Below are 18033 nucleotides of genomic sequence, written 5' to 3'. Positions count from 1 at the left end.
ATAAAAGCAAACAAAGCCCTCGCTTGTGTTGAAAGCAAAATGAAATGAGGCGTCCATAAAGTACAGACTCCAAACATTTGCCAAGAGGAAAAATACATGGGGAGGTGGCTACTACCTGGATTCTAACAAAGAACATTTGACTTGTAATAAATGCAACCTTCACTTGGGACTCACCCAAATTAATCTACCTGTTAATACTACCGCTGTCACGTCACTATTATAGAACTCATAAATACATAACACTGAATAAATAGTAAAATAAACACATAAACAAATAAATATAAATGTGGGTCGTCGAGTTTTCTTTGTTGGTGACAAGTGACGGGCATAACTCACTTTGTCAAATATTTGATTGCTAAAATGAGGTTGAATGCATGGGATTGATTGTGGATTATGCCTGCCTTGAAGCAGTTGAGGCCAAATGTATTGTTTTCAAACAAGGAAATTTAGTCAACTGCCAATCCAGTGGCCTCACATGAAGTGGAAAATAATTTCTCCACTACCTAGGAACAAAATGACAGTTGTTAATTTCTTTCTTAGCTGGGTGGTGTTTGAAGAGCCTGGCTTTTGTGGAGAGTGCTACATCCTGGAAAAGGGCTTGTACGGAAGCCCGGAGGACTGGGGGGCGCTACGGGACCGGATTGCCTCAGCAATGCCCGTTGTGCTGGTAAGGCAGCTAACAAAATGTGCTTGTGCAGTGTAGTTTTACAGTACACTAAACATATTGTTAAAATTACTAACTAGCTGACGTTGTCAATCAAAACGGAGCATAATTATATTGTTGACAACTATTTTGCTGGACTCCATTAGGTTGCGCATGTGTACGTAATAAATGCTCTTCCATACGGACACGCAATGTGGCGCTAAAACAAAGGGGGACATGATATTATTTTCAGAACCGTTCGTTGTCTTACCCTTTTCCTCTCCGTCTCCGGACGTTGTAGACATTGTCGTTTAAACTTTACTTGGTGCTGCTCTTCAGCAATATCGCGTGTTTTGGGGAGCGGTGGCGAAAACCCACTTCCGGGTTTGTGGTGCATTTAAAGACTTCGCTCGCCGCGTACATTTAAATTCTCGACAGTTAAGATGTGACCCTGAACGTGATTAGTGGTAGAAAATGAATGAATGATTGTTTTGTTTAAATACCACTATTCGCACTAATTGTACATATATTAGCTTACTATTAACCTTAGACATACTTACATATATACTGTGCTATATCATTGTGTTGTTTAATTGTTTTAATGTTGCTTAATATGAATATTATACTGGATGTGGGGCAGCAAACCCTCGCAATTCGAAGGTTGTTGGTTCATATCTCACCTCAGGCCTTCCCTGGTGAATTCCGTGGGTTTTATGTGCTTATTCAGGCTTCACGTCTCAAAAACATGCATATTAGATTAACGCAAGACTAAATTGTCCAATGGTTGTTTTTGTTGTATATTTGTGCTCTGCAATTGACCACATTGAAGTTATGGTTTTGCTCAGGGGACCATTATGACTGTGAAACCATATACAGTGAACCCTCGCAAATACTCAGATTGGCATTATTTATTTGTATCTTCTATTAGCTGAAAAACTCACCTATTCGCTGTTTTTGTGCTGAGATCAAAGCAGAATTGCTTTGGCGCCATCTGGTGACATCTTGGTGTCAAGGGTTTATGTTGAAGTGCGTTGAGGTGTTTACTTTAGACATAAGTAGTGGTTTTCCAATATTTTGTGGCATCCAGAGGCAATTGCAAACACTTTTTAGGGGGAGTATCAATTAGGTTACAAGCCTCTTCCCTATTCCCACCCAACAGTGCGGCTTCACTGTAAATGTTTATCACCTTACCATACGATTACATATTCATAACTAAATGACGGATAATTAGTTTGTAATCAGAATCAATTACATTTTCAAATAGGGGTTTCGTAAGGTAAAAAGTTTGAAATATCTCAACATTATACAATTTTGGTACAGATTTTATTGTTCGTCCCTCCGTGGCAGATTATGTGATACTTTGTTTCTTTTCAATTTTAGCTGTTCTTAGCTACGCTATTTTCATGTAGGTTTGTCTTTGACTTTGTACTGACTGTGAGTGTGTATTTGGAATAAACTAAAAAAAAAAAAAACACTTTAAATATTTTAAGAGTATGAAAAGACCCTGAGCAATTTAAAGACAGTTTTTACCAACAAACATGAAGTTTGAGCCACATAAAATGTTGTTGGGGGCTGAATCTGGCCCCCAGGTCTTGAGTTTGACACCTGCACTCTAACTCGTGCGTCGTGGTGAATGTGAGTGTGAATGGTTGTTTGTCTTTATGTGCCCTGTGATTAAATGGCGACCGGTCTAGGGTGTACCCCATCAAGGACAAGCCCGATAGAAAATAGCTGGCTATTATAAACTGTAAGCGATAATAGAATCCTGATAGATGGCCGTTTCAGTGACGTTGATATTCAGTGTGTGTGACAAGTCACACTGGTGTCCTCACTTGACACGGGGAACTGATACTTCTGTACAATATGTTGATCCACTGTGGAAGCATGTGACGCAGAAAACTCCAGAACAAATGAAATGCCCACTAAATGAGGAAAATACTTGTCTGATGCTCTTGATGACTCATCATCATCGTGTTTTTTTTATTTTTTATGGTCTCTCTCTAAACCACATGATGATGAGTCTCAAAGTCTATTGTTTTGCAGTGAAAATCACAAGAAAAGTTATATGATTGACGATGATACGAAGCAGTGAGACATAACTCTGTCCTTGTATTTCAGGACGATTTTGAGAACGTGGCCAAGTTCAAGGTAGGTGACACTTATTTATCTAGCTGAGAAACTTGAGAGGGGCTCTCAGTGGATGATTCATGCTTACTCATGACTCAGGTACAGCTTTTCTCCGAGCCAAGTTTTCAAGGCACCGTTCTCACTTTGGAGGACAGTGTGGCGACCCTGGGGCAAGGCTTCTCTGTGGCCTCCTGCAAGGTCCTGGTGGGAAGGTGAGCATTTTAAAATATAAACATTACATCGCTTCAATTAGCGCCTTTGTTGAGTTAATTTGAGCTTTGTGTTAATAATGTCCATTAGCTGGCTGGCGTTCGAAGGCCAAGACTTCACAGGCAAGATGTATCTACTGGAGGAGGGGAACTACCAGGACGTGGGGGCGATGGGTTGCGTCAACGCGAGCGCCGCCATTCTTTCAGTACAGACTGTCGGCTTTGTAAGTTGATTACCTCACATATGCTGGACTTCCAAATTTTACATGATGGACCACAAAGACTCATTGTGCATTTACCTACATTAGCATTAACAACTGACATATGTATCAAAATTACAGGTACAGTTCAATAAATTAGTATATCCTAGAAAATATCATTTCAGTTGAAAAAGTGTAACTCATATTACACAAATTCATTAACCACATAAAAAAATACTTTTCAGAAGACTAATTCCTACCTTATTTCTACATTTTCAAAAATTTGATTCTTTATTTACTGAATATTTTAATTTGTTGAGAAATGTGCCTGATTAAGGGCCAAGCCTAAAGTTACAACATATTTACGCTGCAATGTAATGTTTGTAGCATATACTTTTTTAAGTTCTTTTATGATATTGTTATAATGCAGCAATTGCACAATAATATAAAAAAAATATTTAAAAAGAAAAGAGTAAACTTTTCAACCATTCGCACTCGATGTACGAGTGCGAATGGTTGTTTGTTTCTGTGTGCCCTGCGATTGGCTGTCGACCAGTTCAGGGTGTACCCCGCCGTCCGCCCGAAGCTAGCTGGGATAGGCTCCAGCACACCCACGACCCTAGTGAGGATAAGCGGTAACGGAAATGGATGGATAATATCCATGCTAAACATACCGTATGTACCGGGTATGGAATGCCAAAAATACAACAACAGATTACAGTACAATAATTAATTCGAAGTGGTCAGAGGAAAATGTACTTTCCGGTTTGTGGTGTGTTTAAAGACATGGGTCAGAGCGTAAATTGCACATCAGTGTGTAACATTAAAAACAAAGTTTAAAAAATACATCACTTAATCAGGTCAGCTATTCACAAGGTAATATAAATACCAAAATGTTTCAGTTTTGTGAATATTAACTGTCCACTAAAATGAATAAAATCCAATATAATTTTTTGTCATAATATTAACACAATATAAAAATTGCTACTGCACATACATGGCATATTGTTAATGTACCATAAACGATACATCATGATTATTTGTTTTTGCACACATCTAATGCGAATTGAATGTAAATAGGTCATCAGACAACATTGTATTTTGGAAACAAGGTGATAGCTCAGCGACAATAAGTGAAAAGTAATACAGAACTTTTTTTTTTTTTTTTTTTTAAAACAGAAAAAAATTCTATGTGGCACTAATAAGTGTAACAAATGTTCTGCTTCGAGGCTTTTAAGTTAGCCATGTGACAGACAAAACAGCACTGAGTCGGTACAAAGGTCTGAGTGTTGTCTGTTTCCATGGTAACATTCCAAAAATCTCCATTTGACTTTGCATGGCCGACAGTGCTCCACCCATTTTTTTTATTTTTTATTTTTATAATCATTCTCTCCCTCTTGGCAGGAGTTTTCTCAGCCTTCCATCGTTCTTTTCGAGCGTTGCGGTCTGCGTGGAAAGAGGGTGGTGCTGACGGACGGATGTGTCAACCTTCAGCTGGCTGAGGGCTGCGCTCGGGTCCAGTCAGTGCTGGCGGAGGGTGGCATGTGAGTACATTCATCATCATCACTGCGCGGCTAATCCAGGCTGCGGCCGAGCCACCTACAAGTTCTCTGCCTGGTGTGAATCTGACAGCTCACTGCAGTGTGGACACTTTTAAAGCCATTTTTGTCACACACATGCTATTCATAACCCTCAGCGTTGCATCACAAGAGTCCCTAATGTAGCTGCTGTTGTTTTTTTTTTTTTACATTACAATACCATTGATTGATGTGTTCTTGTTACTCCTCCCACAAAACATGCACATTATGTTCATTGAGAACTCTAAATTGTCCATAGATGTGAGTGTGAATGGTTGTTTCTCCATATGTGTTTATTAAAGGCTGGGGAACTCTGCAATACTCTACTGAAGAATCATCGCGATCTGCAGCTGCTGTTTAACCTAAAAATTCCCAGTGTTTCCCAACCTTTAATTAGCCAAGGCATATATTTTACAACAAATTTCATGACACACCACGAAACAAAATTGTCACAAAAAGTACTATAATTACAGTATACTGAAATAATAACACTCTCGTTTCAATTTACTTACAAATTTACTTGGTGTGTTGTGAAATCTGGGCCTGTTTAGCTCAACACGAAGCTAATATATTGTTAATACGAATGGCAATAGATATAGAGGTTAATTGTAGCTTCTGCCATCTCGTGGAAGAGCATTTAATTGTTCTGCCTGTCACTATACTTCGTCAACACAGATATAGATGGACAAAGATACATCCATCCATCCGTCCATTTTCTGAGCCGCTTCTCCTCACCAGGGTCGCGGGCGTGCTGGAGCCTATCCCAGCTATCATCGGGCAGGAGGCGGGGTACACCCAGAACTGGTTGCCAGCCAATCGCAGGGCACATACAAACAAACAACCATTCGCACTCACATTCACACCTACGGGCAATTTAGAGTCTCCAATTCATGCATATTTTTGGGATGTGGGAGGAAACCTTAGTGCCCGGAGAAAACCCACGCAGGCACGGGGAGAACATGCAAACTTCACACAGGCGGGGCCGGGGATTGAACCCCGGACCTCAGAACTGTGAGGCAGACGCTCTAAAGATACATTTGCAATGTATAATTTTCAGACCAATTAAGTGAAATTGAACAATTTCTCACAGAACACCTGATCCCTCACAGCAGACTAATGTGGAGTGTTGTACATGTCTATAATGTAAGTGACTTTGGTCCTACAAAAAGTAAAGAAGTCACATTTTTGTGTTAATGTCAGTGAAGCGGTTTGAGGTCATTTATGCAGAGGGAAAACAGCGCCAGCGCGTCTTTTTGAGCATGATAGCACAGGCTGACAATGATGACGATGGAAATCTGCTGCTGATGTGTGAGATTTTGACCACCAGTGTGAGCCTAGTTGAGGAAATACAAAGCGCAGTGTGTGAGAGAACTTTCAGCGGTGGCACATTCCTCCTGCTCACGACGCTATAGGCAGACGAGTTTAAGCCAAAGTGGTCCGATTCGGTTCAGTTTGGCAGGGTGCGTTTTTGACACTTCCCTTCCGGTTTCGTACCACCGCAGTTAGTACCCTGACGGAATGCTGCCTATCAGTGGTGTACAATTCAAATATTTTGGTAGCCTCTACAGTTTCTGACAGTGGGATTTTATATATAAAAAGAAAAATCCTACGTTACAGAAATGAACTAGCTACTCTACGTGTTTGAAACATTACTTTAACATCAGCAGCAGTATTATACTGGATGTAATTTTTACTGTATATACCATATCTAAATTTAAAAAATGTCCACATCACAAATGTCAATAATCCATGTGTTAAAAAACAACAGTTGATCCGATTAAAACAGACTGCTTGCTGATATCTACCTTTTGTTTACTTTGTGTGTTGTCAGGTGGATATTATATGAGGGCATTAACTATCGGGGTGCTCAGATTTTGATCAAACCCGGCGAGGTACCCGACTGGCGTCAGTTTAGCAAGTGGAGTAAAATTGGATCCCTCCGTCCCCTTTTACAGGTACGCAAGGACCCTCCTCAAAGCTGTTCTTGCTTTATTTGTATACACACCAACGTATTTCCTCAAATAATTCCCCTATGCGGATTGCGTGCCCGCAGAGGCACGTGCACTTCCGGTTAAGGAACAGACAGACGCGGCTTATGATGTCAGTGACTGGCGATCTGGAAGAGGTCAAACTGCTGCGGATTCAAGAGGCCGAGGAGACTGACAGCCTTGAGCAGATCTGGGTCTACCGCAGCGGCCATCTCCACTGCAAGGTACCAGGGGGATTTATTTCGATTCCACCAAAGAAAGGAAAAACTGTGATTCAGCTTGCAAAATCTCACTGGACATTGTGTATTCCAGCTTCTGGAGGAGTGCTGCCTGAGTCCCAGTGGCAGTGTGACCATAGCGGGAAGCCGCATGGGCCTCATGGCAGAAGTGGACAACCATGTGTGGAGCATCACCCCTGAGGGCTTCATCCGCTACATGCCTACCTCTGATCTTGTCTTGGAGGTGAAAGGTGAGCTTTTAGGCTTACTGGGAAAACAATGCTCAAACTCACAAAAACTTAACTGTACCGTAGATATGTGCTTGAACACTAAATGGAATAAACTTGTCTGGCTGGCAAGCTTATTAACGTTACTAAAATATTCTGTTTATTGATCCTAAGGTTTGTTAATAGCCATTTCTCATGTGACTTAGCTCACTTATTTTCAACCAGTGTGCGGTGTCAGATTATCAGGTGTGCGGCGGAAAATTATCTCTAGTTTGGTCTGAAAACACTAACATGGTGCCCTCGGATGAGAGTTTAATTTGTTCCTTGACTATGTTTTATATATGCACAGTATAATTGTGTTTGTGTTATGTTTGGTTTGACAGTAAACTTGAACTCGGAGTGGCAATAAATAAATTGAGTACAATTTTGTTCATAAGTCAAAGCAAAAGATTGGCCGAATGAAGGCTCGTATCTCCAAAAACTCATAAGTCGGTTCACTTGTATTTGAAGACAGCACTGTACTTGTATAATGTATTTGGTCATCTACCTATGTCAACAACATATAATGTATAATGATAGGCAGATCAATCAAATGCAATCAAATCAAAGGTACAATTAACCTGTGTCTCCAGCTGTTACTAAACAGGCCAAAATTTTACAGCTCGTAAAAATCTTTGAAATTGAGACATTATTATTATTTCAGTATGTATGCTTTTTGTGCAAACCTTGCTGGGGTGAAAGTTGTCACTTCTATTCAAATTTTGTGCATCACTGTCCACAGCGACATCTTGTGGAATAAAAAATACTGACACGTTATCATACAAGTTATTCTTACCTGATTATACTTTGCAAGTCTTGGTCGTAACTACCTTTGTTGCCTTAAAGACCAGTCATTTTAAGCGAGTACACCAGTAAATAGTTGTACATTTATTCACAAAATAAACTGCAAAACCAATTTACATGTAACCACAAAACACATTTTGAAGAAGATAATGGTTTTACTTTATTTCAGGTTTTTTTTCCATATTATTAAGTTTTTAAACATTCCCTCACACTTTTATGATAGGTTAAAATATTGAAATGTGACTTAAAACAGTTCAAGGTTTTATGATTTATGGCAACATTGTGAGTTTGGAACAGATTAAGACTTCATTCTCTATGAGGAATTAGAAATTGGAATCACTTGGAAGTCACGGAACAGGTTATGCTGAATTTGGAGATTCGGGTAATTTTAACATCCTAGTGCCCTCAGATTTTGCAGAGTACTGCACAGATGTGTCACATATGATCAATTAATGATTCCTGTACACATGAGGCTTTTCTCAATGCTCAGGATGATGTGGTTATACAGTATGTGTTTTGTCTTTTACAGGCGGGCTTCATTATGACAAAAACCAAGTGATTCTCAACACCCTGGATCCAAATAAAGCACACCAAAAGTGGGATGTGGAAATTATTTAAGACTCTTCAGCGCAGCAAGACAAGTGTTCAAGGACTATGTGCACTTTTGCTCAAATTTTGTCGTTGTAGAAAGACCTCTTTAAGAATGTATTACTGCCTACTATATAATACAAGCAGTGAGGTTTGAACTCTGAAAGAAAACGCTTCCAGTACTACAGCTCAAGGTTGTTTTGCCTTTTCAATGAATGAATCAGTTTACCCGTTTTGTAATAAACTTAAACAGTGTTAACACATCTCATGTATTTTATTCCAATTGTTATTTTACCTTTTATTCAGTAATAAAAAAAAAAAGTCTACTTTCCTTAGATCACCTTGCATCATCTTTAATTGTTCACACCCACATGATGACACAACAAACTTTTTACAGGACAATGATAAGCATGCACTTAATGAACAATAATTTAGAGCCCACCGTACATATATAGTTCCCTCAAGTTGCCTCAACAATTGTGTGACTATTGAGGTGTGCTGCTGTCAAGTATTATGCTTGTGAAAGGATCATGACATACAGAAATATGCGCCCGACAGATTCTGCGCAAGTGTAGACTGTCAAGAGTTGCAGATTGGAGGCTTAAGCCACTTTTACAGGGATCCTGGAAAATAGATCCACATTTTTCTTTTATTATTATTCACACCATTATGGCCCTTTTTATGCTGAGTCCTTGTGTAATCCAGTAGTAGAGAATTGGGTTATATGATATTGTATTATATTGATATAATATCTTGTATCCCAATTCTTTTAAGGGGTTATATAATTAAATGAGATTTCATTAATTAAATAATGGGGTTATACTTGAGTAAGTAAGGCCATGACCGTCATTGTTGCATCACACCTTGTCTGTCCGTGAGCTAAATTTTCATTATCTTGCAGAAAAAGTGGTGGCGCTAGATTTGCAGGAATATAGGTAAAAAACAAAACCAAAAAAACAGTAATATTAGAATAAATGCTTGTCTCAGACAGATCTGGGAGCGTCTGTTTGCGAATGTGGTCAAAAACAACTTAATAGAGCATGTTTTTGTGTTACAGTATAAATAGCAGACAAGATATTTACTTAAGTCTGTTTGTAATGAAAAACCTGAAAGGTACACAGGTCAACTATTGGTTACCAGAGTAATATCACGGTGGTAGGAAAGCCTTGTGATAAAACTTTCAAAAAGGGTTGTCGGGTTCAATATGAACAACAGGATTTGTCCCACTTTTTATCCCGTCTCAATGGGTGCGAGTCGTCAGAGTTACCTTGTAAGGAGAAGAATCAGCACAGATTCATTCTCTTGGCACTTCTGTTAGTTTTGCATTGCCGTTTCCTGTGCCGCGTTCTGATCCATTTCTTGCTCCTCAGTCACGCTGATGACCGTCTTGCCTCTGGCGTGGCCGAGCTCCAATTTCTGAAAAGCCTGAGGCACCTGGTCGAATGAAAACTGGGCCTCCACCACTGGCAAGATCTGTCCACACAAAACATGGTGGAGAAAACAGTAAAAAGTAAATGGCTTAATCAAATAAGAATAATGACTAAATTCATCTGTCAAAGACATTTCAAAGTTCATAACACCTTTCAAGCACTTTGAGGATCAATTCAAGCTTTTCAATCACTTTTTTCCATCACTTATCTCGGGTAATCTACATGTATGTACATATTGTATTGCCCGCTGTCTTAGGGAAATTGGGGAGCTTGTACAGATGCACTTTTATTCTTAATATTGCATAATTATATTCTAATATTGAATGCTATTACCACATAATTATGAGAAAATGTTTATTTTTGGTACATTTGTTCTACTCACTTATTCACTGCTAAACGTTTTCAAAGCAGTTAATAGTCTTTCCAGCTGTTTTAGAGCTTTTGTCTGATCTTTAAAGACACACAGAATATTGTTCTGTGACAACGTGAGCACCAAACCTACCAAAGGAAAGAGTTGAAACTTTGTTTCTAGATTTTTCCGTTCTTTAGTAATCAACGGTAGAACATTGGTTCCTTTCACCAAAAACACCAGTTTCTGACCAAATGGCAGAGACATTAATTTTTTTGTGAAAAGAAACATGTCATGCAGAAAAGCAACTTTGATGCTAATATTTTTTGCTTTTGTGACACCTCAAACTGTAAAACAAGACTGAGAAAATATGTATTTACAGACATACGACTATGAAATGCACTGTGAGCGTCACTGACCACCGCATGGCTCAAGTTGAATGTCAGTGGCTTTTTGACATGGTGTACATCAGTCACTCCGGATCATCTTTTCTCATGATCATGACACACTCCTTCGACTACCTATCATGACACATACTGTTTATACCATACTTAAACATACTCTGTTCGAGTGTCAGGTGCCGACTGCCAACATGTTGGCATTTCTCTCCACCATAATCACTGTCACAAACTGAGATTCACCGCCTAATCTTTAACTTCTGCTCAAAAGCTCTGCTGATCTCAAATCCATGCAACGCCACCATCTACAGGGATCTGTTAGTCAAATGTATTACAGGCAGCGACTGTCACCACAGGATATTGTTTTCCTGAAGGGAAATGGTGTTGTCTATATAAAGGTGCATCGCTCACTGTATTTATTAAAATACATGAAAAAGCGTCTATTAGAGCGACTAATATTTGTGGAAACAGTACGTTCTCAAAATAATTATTTTATCTTATCACATTAAAAGAAGATGGATGTTATTATACTATAAAATATGTTTTGTAGTAGTATAACATTATGTACAGGGTTATAGTTTATGTTTATCAGATTCAAATTTAAATACTGGGGAGAGCAGGAACTGCATTTTATATTTAGTCTACATGAACAAATAGCCAGAATTCCCCAGCTTCCATTGCGGGAAATGTGAGGGTGGGGTACAGAATGTGATGAGGCTGGACAATCCTGAGCATGTCCAGCCTGTTATTCTGGTCAGCATCTCTCGTTATTAACAATGAATGGCGAGAGCGGCTGTGTCACACTGGAAAAACTTGTGACTGAGAGTTGGACTGAGGGAGGGTGTGTGGGTGTCCAGAGCTTCCCGCCATTGGTCTAAATCAGCTGCTTGCTGTAAACCCCTGTGACAAAAGGTCCAATACGCCTGTACGAATAGTTGTTCAGCACTCTGTAAAAATCCATTCAGCATCTCCCAGCGTCTGACTCCAGCAGACACCAACCTACTAGCACAGCAGGAATGTCATGCGCACTCCTAAACAAAATGTATGGAATTCCTGCTTTGTTTATCTTCAATCTTCATTACGATCCTCAATACTGATTTTAATTTGACTCTCAGGCAAAGGTTGATGTTGCCAATCATGTTATCAGTAATGAGTCAATACAGTACCTTCCCGGTATCCACCAGCTTGCTGACCTCATCCAGGCCAGGCCCATCTGGGACATAGAACCCCCAGCGGTAGAAGACCCCATTTGATATTATATTCTAGAGAAGGGAACAAAGTGAAGGCAATCATTAAAAGGCAAGGCCTTATGACACAGTATTGTGTGCAACATAGCAGAGATCAATTAAATGGACAGGAAGGATACGAACAAAGATTTAAGAGTAAATGAATGTACTGCCTCTTTTTTTTCTTTTTTTTTGCTCTTTATGAACAGACTAACAACTCTGAGAACAGCACTGCTTAACAGAAAACATTACGAGGTTCATGTCTAATACAATCCCTTTTCTCAAGGCAAAATGTAATAAAGTTGCCTCATTAATAAAAAAAAAAAAAACTGATTTTTACAACATAACAATGACACAAAATAAAATACCTTGTCCTTCTCTCAGGGTTGTTGATGTCTCTCTGACAATTCAACATGGTGAACTCAACTGTAGCGCTAAGGTAGTTTAGCCTTCACAATGATAATGCCATTCTTTCTTCAGGAATACTTCTGAAATATTCTTAGTTATTTATTTATTTATTTATTTATTTTTTAAATGTCACAACACTGTTCATCAAGGGGCTCCTGAGTGCATTTCCCTGCAGCTGGCAGTCAGGAACTAAAATGGATCCCAGGTAATTTTTCTTATAGAGATGTCATACATCTTCTACAGGCCCCAAAAGACTTTGGGTGATAGGTGGGTTACACCCAGGACTGTGTCAATCCAACATGCTTGTTTTTGGAACGTGGGAGGAAGCCGGATTACAGCCACACAAACACGAGGAGAACATGCAAACTCCACACAGCCAGAACTGAGATTTGAACCACGAACCTGTGAGGCAGATGTTCTAAGCAGTAGGTCACTGTGTTGCCATTAATGTGTTGCCATTTGTTAGTGAAATCTTGTGAAGTATTTCATACATTTGATGAATGACTGTTAAATAGGCACACATTTTGATTCATGATTGTTTTATAATTTAATGACATGTTTTTTTATCAATAGAATTAAAATTAGAATTAATCATGTATGTAATGTAATCAGTGCAGCCTTTCTAACCTACGACGATGGACAAAGATGTAAACACCCAAACCAGCTAAACTGAGAAAATGCATAAGCATTAAAAAATGAAAAATAAAAATCCTATGGCATTTAGGGGTAGGCATGCTAGTTATGTTTGAGAATCCTGGTCTATTTGATTCAGTGCTGCTAAGAGGTTGAACAGTAGAGGACTCAGTTGAGCTGTGATGTTGCCGTTATGAGAAAAGCTCTGAGGGTGTGACCACTGGGGCTGAGGCCCTCTCCACTGACCAGCTGGCTGCTGCCATGCACAAAAGGGCCTGCGAGGTTTGGCAAGAAATACACAATCACTGCTATTTGCTGGGGGGAGGGGGGGCAGTTGGCGACAATCTGCACAAACACCGCATACTGCTGCTTCAGCACTCTCACCACACCCACGCTTATGCCCCCAGTTACTACTGTCTCATCCTCACATACTCTGGTTGACCAGTACTGAACAACAGAAGTGGACTAGCGCTACCTAGTCACCCTCCAACCAACCAAGTTTCATCTCAGGTTGTCCACAGTACACCCATGTGCATAGATTCATTGGGATTTATTGTCCTCAGCTAGTGTTTGTATATATCTTTTATTCAAATCATATCTCAATATGCTACCTGTATGACCTTGGTGCTCAGGGTAGATCCGGCATGAACGAGTCCATCCAGTAGGCCGAGGGAATCCGTTTTGAAGAGCAAAGGGGTTACCAGCGTGACGTACTTCGCCCCAGACCAGGGTTTTAATAAGCCCACTGCCCACTCTTCGGTGTCCCCACCCACGTTGTCCAAAATCACGTCAAATCTGGCAATGCAAGAGCATGAAAAGTTTATGTTAATTTGCTATATTAGGAAAACACCACAGCTATGCTCATTTGTTTTGTCTTGAAAGCTTAAACCAGAGTTGTCCAATTTGGCACTCTGCCCTTAAGCCTTGGTATCCATGGAAACTAGAAAAACTACTCGAGAGGTGCGCGGGTGTATGTCAGCATCGTACGTTCAGGCACTTTAATAGGAAAACACCCCTGGTTTTATATTCACTGTCTGAAACATCGACTAATTTGATCTGAAATGTAAAATGTAGTAATGCTTTTTTTCATCTTCCAAAGATGGATTTCACAGCAGAATATAGTTGATGTTTTTTTTATTTACCATATACAAGTCGACAAGTCCAAATCCATGGCAGTATCTGTTCTTTTCCGACTGTGCAACACCTGCCCGTTTCTTAACACTGTCTGGGAGCGAGCCCAATCTTTATATAACAGTTGACCAAGGACAGAAATAGGAGGTTGAAGAAGTGAAATTTTCCCATGAACATGGTGAACAAAGCAAGCACAATAGTCCATGTATCAATTGTTAAGTGTTTTTTTTAAAAAAAAATTATTGGCACATGCTTACACCATACCCTTAGAAATAAAATGCTTGCAGGTGATATTTCAAAATAAATGCACCAAAAGTGCTCGGATGCTAGAGTCATCACTGCTTCGCAACATGTAAATAACTCACTACTCATTTCCTATTAGCTGTTTTTCAGTGATACATAAAAATCTTTTTTTGTTTTAAATACATACCGTATATCGCAAACGGCTATATTTAGTTGGGTACTTACTGTATGGTACATTGAGCAAACAGCCGTTACCAGCCAATCAGCTTTTAACTTCAACTACTGCAATAGCAATCCGGAACTTCTCTGCATCATCTTGAGAAGTTTTACCACCTTGCTTTCTCTGGCATCAAGCCAGCGAGAAGTCTCGCCTGCCTGTCGGACCGCTATTGGAATCTTCCATCACACTGCTGCTCGCTGGCAAGCTGGCTAGCTATCAGCCGGTGGCCGACGCGAGCTACTCCTTACTAGCACGATGCCTGAGGAGGAGCAGGGCATTTGAACAGACGCTTAGGGCGGAACAAAAACGCACGAATAGGTGTGTTTTTTTTCAGCAAATGGTTTAAGTGTTATGTTCTACAGAAAAACGTGCAAATGTATTCGAAAACGGTGATTCACGATTTAGCAATGGTTCACTCTACTGCAATACCTTAATTTCCATGTTTACATATTTGTAATAACCGATGACGAGTACAATGCAATGCTACTTGTAAATAAAATCTTGCTCTCAACCTTTCATCCAGTCACACCAATGGCACACACCTCTCCATCATTTCTAGTTGGACGGCCGCATCTTCCGCAGTGTAGTCCACAACCTCTTCGGCTCCGAGCCCTCTGACAAGGCCCTCTGCGTTCTGAGAACAAGTGACTGTAACATGGGCACCCCAGGCCTTTACCAACTAGCAGCACAGAGGGGGAAAAAAACACTGATAAACACAGTGGCGCACCAGAAGGCCAAACTTGGATCTTGTGATGTTTCACCTGAATAGCAAATGTCCCAACACCTCCTGATCCTCCAATAATCAAAATTCTAAAAAAAGAAACCACATTAAATTAGTATGGTTGTGTCTCAATTGGCAAAAAGAACAAGTTACATTCAAAGAGGAGTATGTTGTTGTTAGGTTTTATAAAAAATATTAAAAGCAACAGTCCTGGACTTACACCGTTTGATTCTTAGAGTGTTCTGTTTGTGAGTTATGAAGGGACGGAGCTGTGTCCGCTATCGGGTGGATGCTTGCCTTTTATTGGAGGAGCTGTCTCTGCAAAGACCACCTGCGTTGACAAGCGCAGATAACGCAGTGCTGGCTACGTACGGGATGGACGCCGCCTCCGTGTGACTTATACATTTGGGCTTGTGGGACACCTTGAAAATATCATTGCAACATCAGTACAATCATAACCAGTTGTCACAAATACTTGAAAACATTCCGCAACCAAGCCCTCACCTCAAACTCTGTAAGATTGACAAACTCTGCCAGACTGCCCTGTTTCCACGGGGGTACAGCAGCCCAAACCTGGAACACATCAAATAACATTTCACATCACTTTCTTTTAAAATGTCATTTATCAGTTGATCCTGAGAGTTAATTAGTCATCCATAGAGATAGTTCTATAATGATGTACTCTAACTAGATTAGAGAAAGAACATTTGCACATAATTGTATTGTGCATTCACTGTGCATGGAATCCTGATAAGTGAATTATTCTCTGCACGGCGATGCTAATGTTAGAATCTTTGTACAAAATGACGACATTATTGAGAAAATCAATATTATAGACGGGTGGCATATTATCATAAAACCTGATACAATATTTTTGACCCAAAAAAATCTACTGCTCCTTAATTTTCTTCATCCAAAAGGTAGGTAAAAGTAGTACAAATACATGGTGATCGATGACCACGATGTATCTGGATTTTCTGATGCATTCCAATATGAAGTGGACGCAACTCAGGAACGCACAGCCACGGCACATCATCCATTTCCATGTAAGCCTATATTCTGTATCCTCCTCTTTAACACTAAATGCCCTCACTACATCTATCAACCTTCTCTTAGGTCTTCCTCTAGCTCCTTTGCCTGGTAGCTCCATCCTCATCATCCTTCTACCAATATACTCATTATAGTTCTCCTCTGGACCCAACCACCAGAGTCCTTGTCTCCAAAAAAATCTAACCTTGGCTGTCAATCTGATGAGCTCATTTCTAATCCTATCCAACCTGGTTATTCCTAAAGAGAACCTCGACATCTTCAATTCCACCACCTCCAGCTCTGCTTCCTGTTGTCTCTTCAGTGCCACTGTCTCTAATCCGTACATCATGGGTAGCCTCAACACTGTCTTATTTGCCCTTCATTCTACCAGACTCTTCTATCACATTACACACCTGACACTTTTTTCCACCCGTTCCAACCTACTTTGACCAGTTTCTTCACCTCCTTACTACACTCACCATTGCTCTGGACTGTCAACCCTAAACACAATCCAATGTTTCAATCCTCCTCGCTATCTCTTCTCCCTGTAGCTTGTGATTGACTGGTGACCAGGCCAAGGTAGAGTCTGCCTTTCACTCAAAGTCAGCTAGTGAAGACTCCAGCTCCCCGCGACCGCAGTATAGGATAGAAAATGGATGGATGGAACAAAATGAAAGTCCAACAGCGTCCTGCAACTGATTTTGTTCAATCTAAGAGGTTCCACTGTATGTTTTATTACTCATGCACACTTCAAGCACCCAAAAGTAAAGCACATTTACACAAGCACCTAGTGGGAACCACTGTGTACCTCATCTCCTGGTACAAAGTGTGCAACGTCAGAGCCACAGTCGACCACAACGCCGGACACATCTCGACCAAGGATCAGAGGAAAACCACTATCATCATCCATTATCGAAAATGGGTCCCTTCGTAGCTTCAGCATCTTAGCTCCATACCCTCCTTGAATTAAGAAAGTAACAATGATGATTACAAACAGATGTCAGACTGCTGTCGACATGCTATGAGTGAGCAGCTCCATTCATTACCTCTCATGGACACATCCAAAGGGTTCAGACTGGCAGCGTGCACTTGGATCATCACTTGGCTGGACGAGGTGATCGTAGGGACGAGGTTGTCTTCAGAGTACCTGAACACTTCGTTAGTGCCAAACTGGTCGACGACCCAGGCGGACATTCGGCTCTGTGCTCGCCAAGCTGAAGTGCTGACATGTTTTCGGAAGCACCGTGCACCTCCAGCGGCTCGCGTTTGGGTCGAGCGTGCAGCTCTGATCATGAATAAGTGAAACAGTCTGGTATATGCCATTGCTATGGATAGAAGCTTAAAACTGTCCTTCAGCTGACAGTGCCAACAAGGTCAGTTTTTGACACATATGCCTGCGAGATGGAAGACACCGGTCACTTCGCGAGCTAGCAACCTAACTTCATAATTTCCAAGCGAGAGAAAAAAAACTAACTAATGTTGTTAATCACCAGAATTAACCGGATACAACTTAATTGCATGTACTACTGTTAAATTGTCTGTAGCGAGAGCAGACGTGGTTAAAAAAAAAACACTATAAACTGTGTTTTCTTTCTAGCAAGATGGCTACATAACAACAAGCTAAC

At 40.3% G+C, this 18033-nt stretch overlaps 2 protein-coding genes across 3 annotated transcripts in view; one reads left to right on the top strand and one right to left on the bottom strand.

Annotated features, from left to right (window-relative positions):
• Positions 1-8951, top strand: part of LOC133416681 (uncharacterized) — a 24313-nt gene extending 15362 nt beyond the window's left edge. For both annotated transcript variants that reach the window (XM_061703689.1, XM_061703688.1), the window contains 9 exons: positions 541-667; positions 2762-2791; positions 2870-2982; positions 3071-3203; positions 4584-4723; positions 6588-6711; positions 6810-6968; positions 7057-7213; positions 8562-8951. In XM_061703689.1, the coding sequence (XP_061559673.1) occupies positions 541-667; positions 2762-2791; positions 2870-2982; positions 3071-3203; positions 4584-4723; positions 6588-6711; positions 6810-6968; positions 7057-7213; positions 8562-8650 (1072 nt within the window). In that variant the 3' untranslated portion in view covers positions 8651-8951. The remainder of the gene's footprint in view (positions 1-540; positions 668-2761; positions 2792-2869; positions 2983-3070; positions 3204-4583; positions 4724-6587; positions 6712-6809; positions 6969-7056; positions 7214-8561) is intronic.
• LOC133416682 (reticulon-4-interacting protein 1 homolog, mitochondrial-like) lies at positions 8150-18033 on the bottom strand. The gene is made up of 9 exons (XM_061703690.1): positions 17455-18033; positions 17217-17368; positions 15884-15952; positions 15677-15801; positions 15420-15468; positions 15201-15337; positions 13676-13859; positions 11964-12059; positions 8150-10093 (listed from the first exon to the last, which is right to left on the bottom strand). Exons 1-9 carry the CDS (start codon positions 17729-17731, stop codon positions 9935-9937), a joined length of 1248 nt encoding a protein of 415 aa, XP_061559674.1. The 5' UTR covers positions 17732-18033; the 3' UTR covers positions 8150-9934.

Source organism: Phycodurus eques, chromosome 18 (assembly GCF_024500275.1).
Source record: "Phycodurus eques isolate BA_2022a chromosome 18, UOR_Pequ_1.1, whole genome shotgun sequence".
In the NCBI taxonomy this organism is placed as follows: domain Eukaryota; kingdom Metazoa; phylum Chordata; class Actinopteri; order Syngnathiformes; family Syngnathidae; genus Phycodurus; species Phycodurus eques.
This window is presented reverse-complemented; position numbering and strand designations above follow the sequence as displayed.

Bases quoted from the DNA above. Each gene is read 5' to 3' on its own strand.
- LOC133416682 (XM_061703690.1), bottom strand. From the start codon at position 17,731: ATGGCATATACCAGACTGTTTCACTTATTCATGATCAGAGCTGCACGC. The intron at 15,953-17,216 runs GTACACAGTGGT...GATGTGTTCCAG, and splicing joins ACTTTGTACCAGGAGATGAG to GTTTGGGCTGCTGTACCCCC. The intron at 15,338-15,419 runs GTGAAACATCAC...CTGTGCTGCTAG, and splicing joins TTGGGACATTTGCTATTCAG to TTGGTAAAGGCCTGGGGTGC.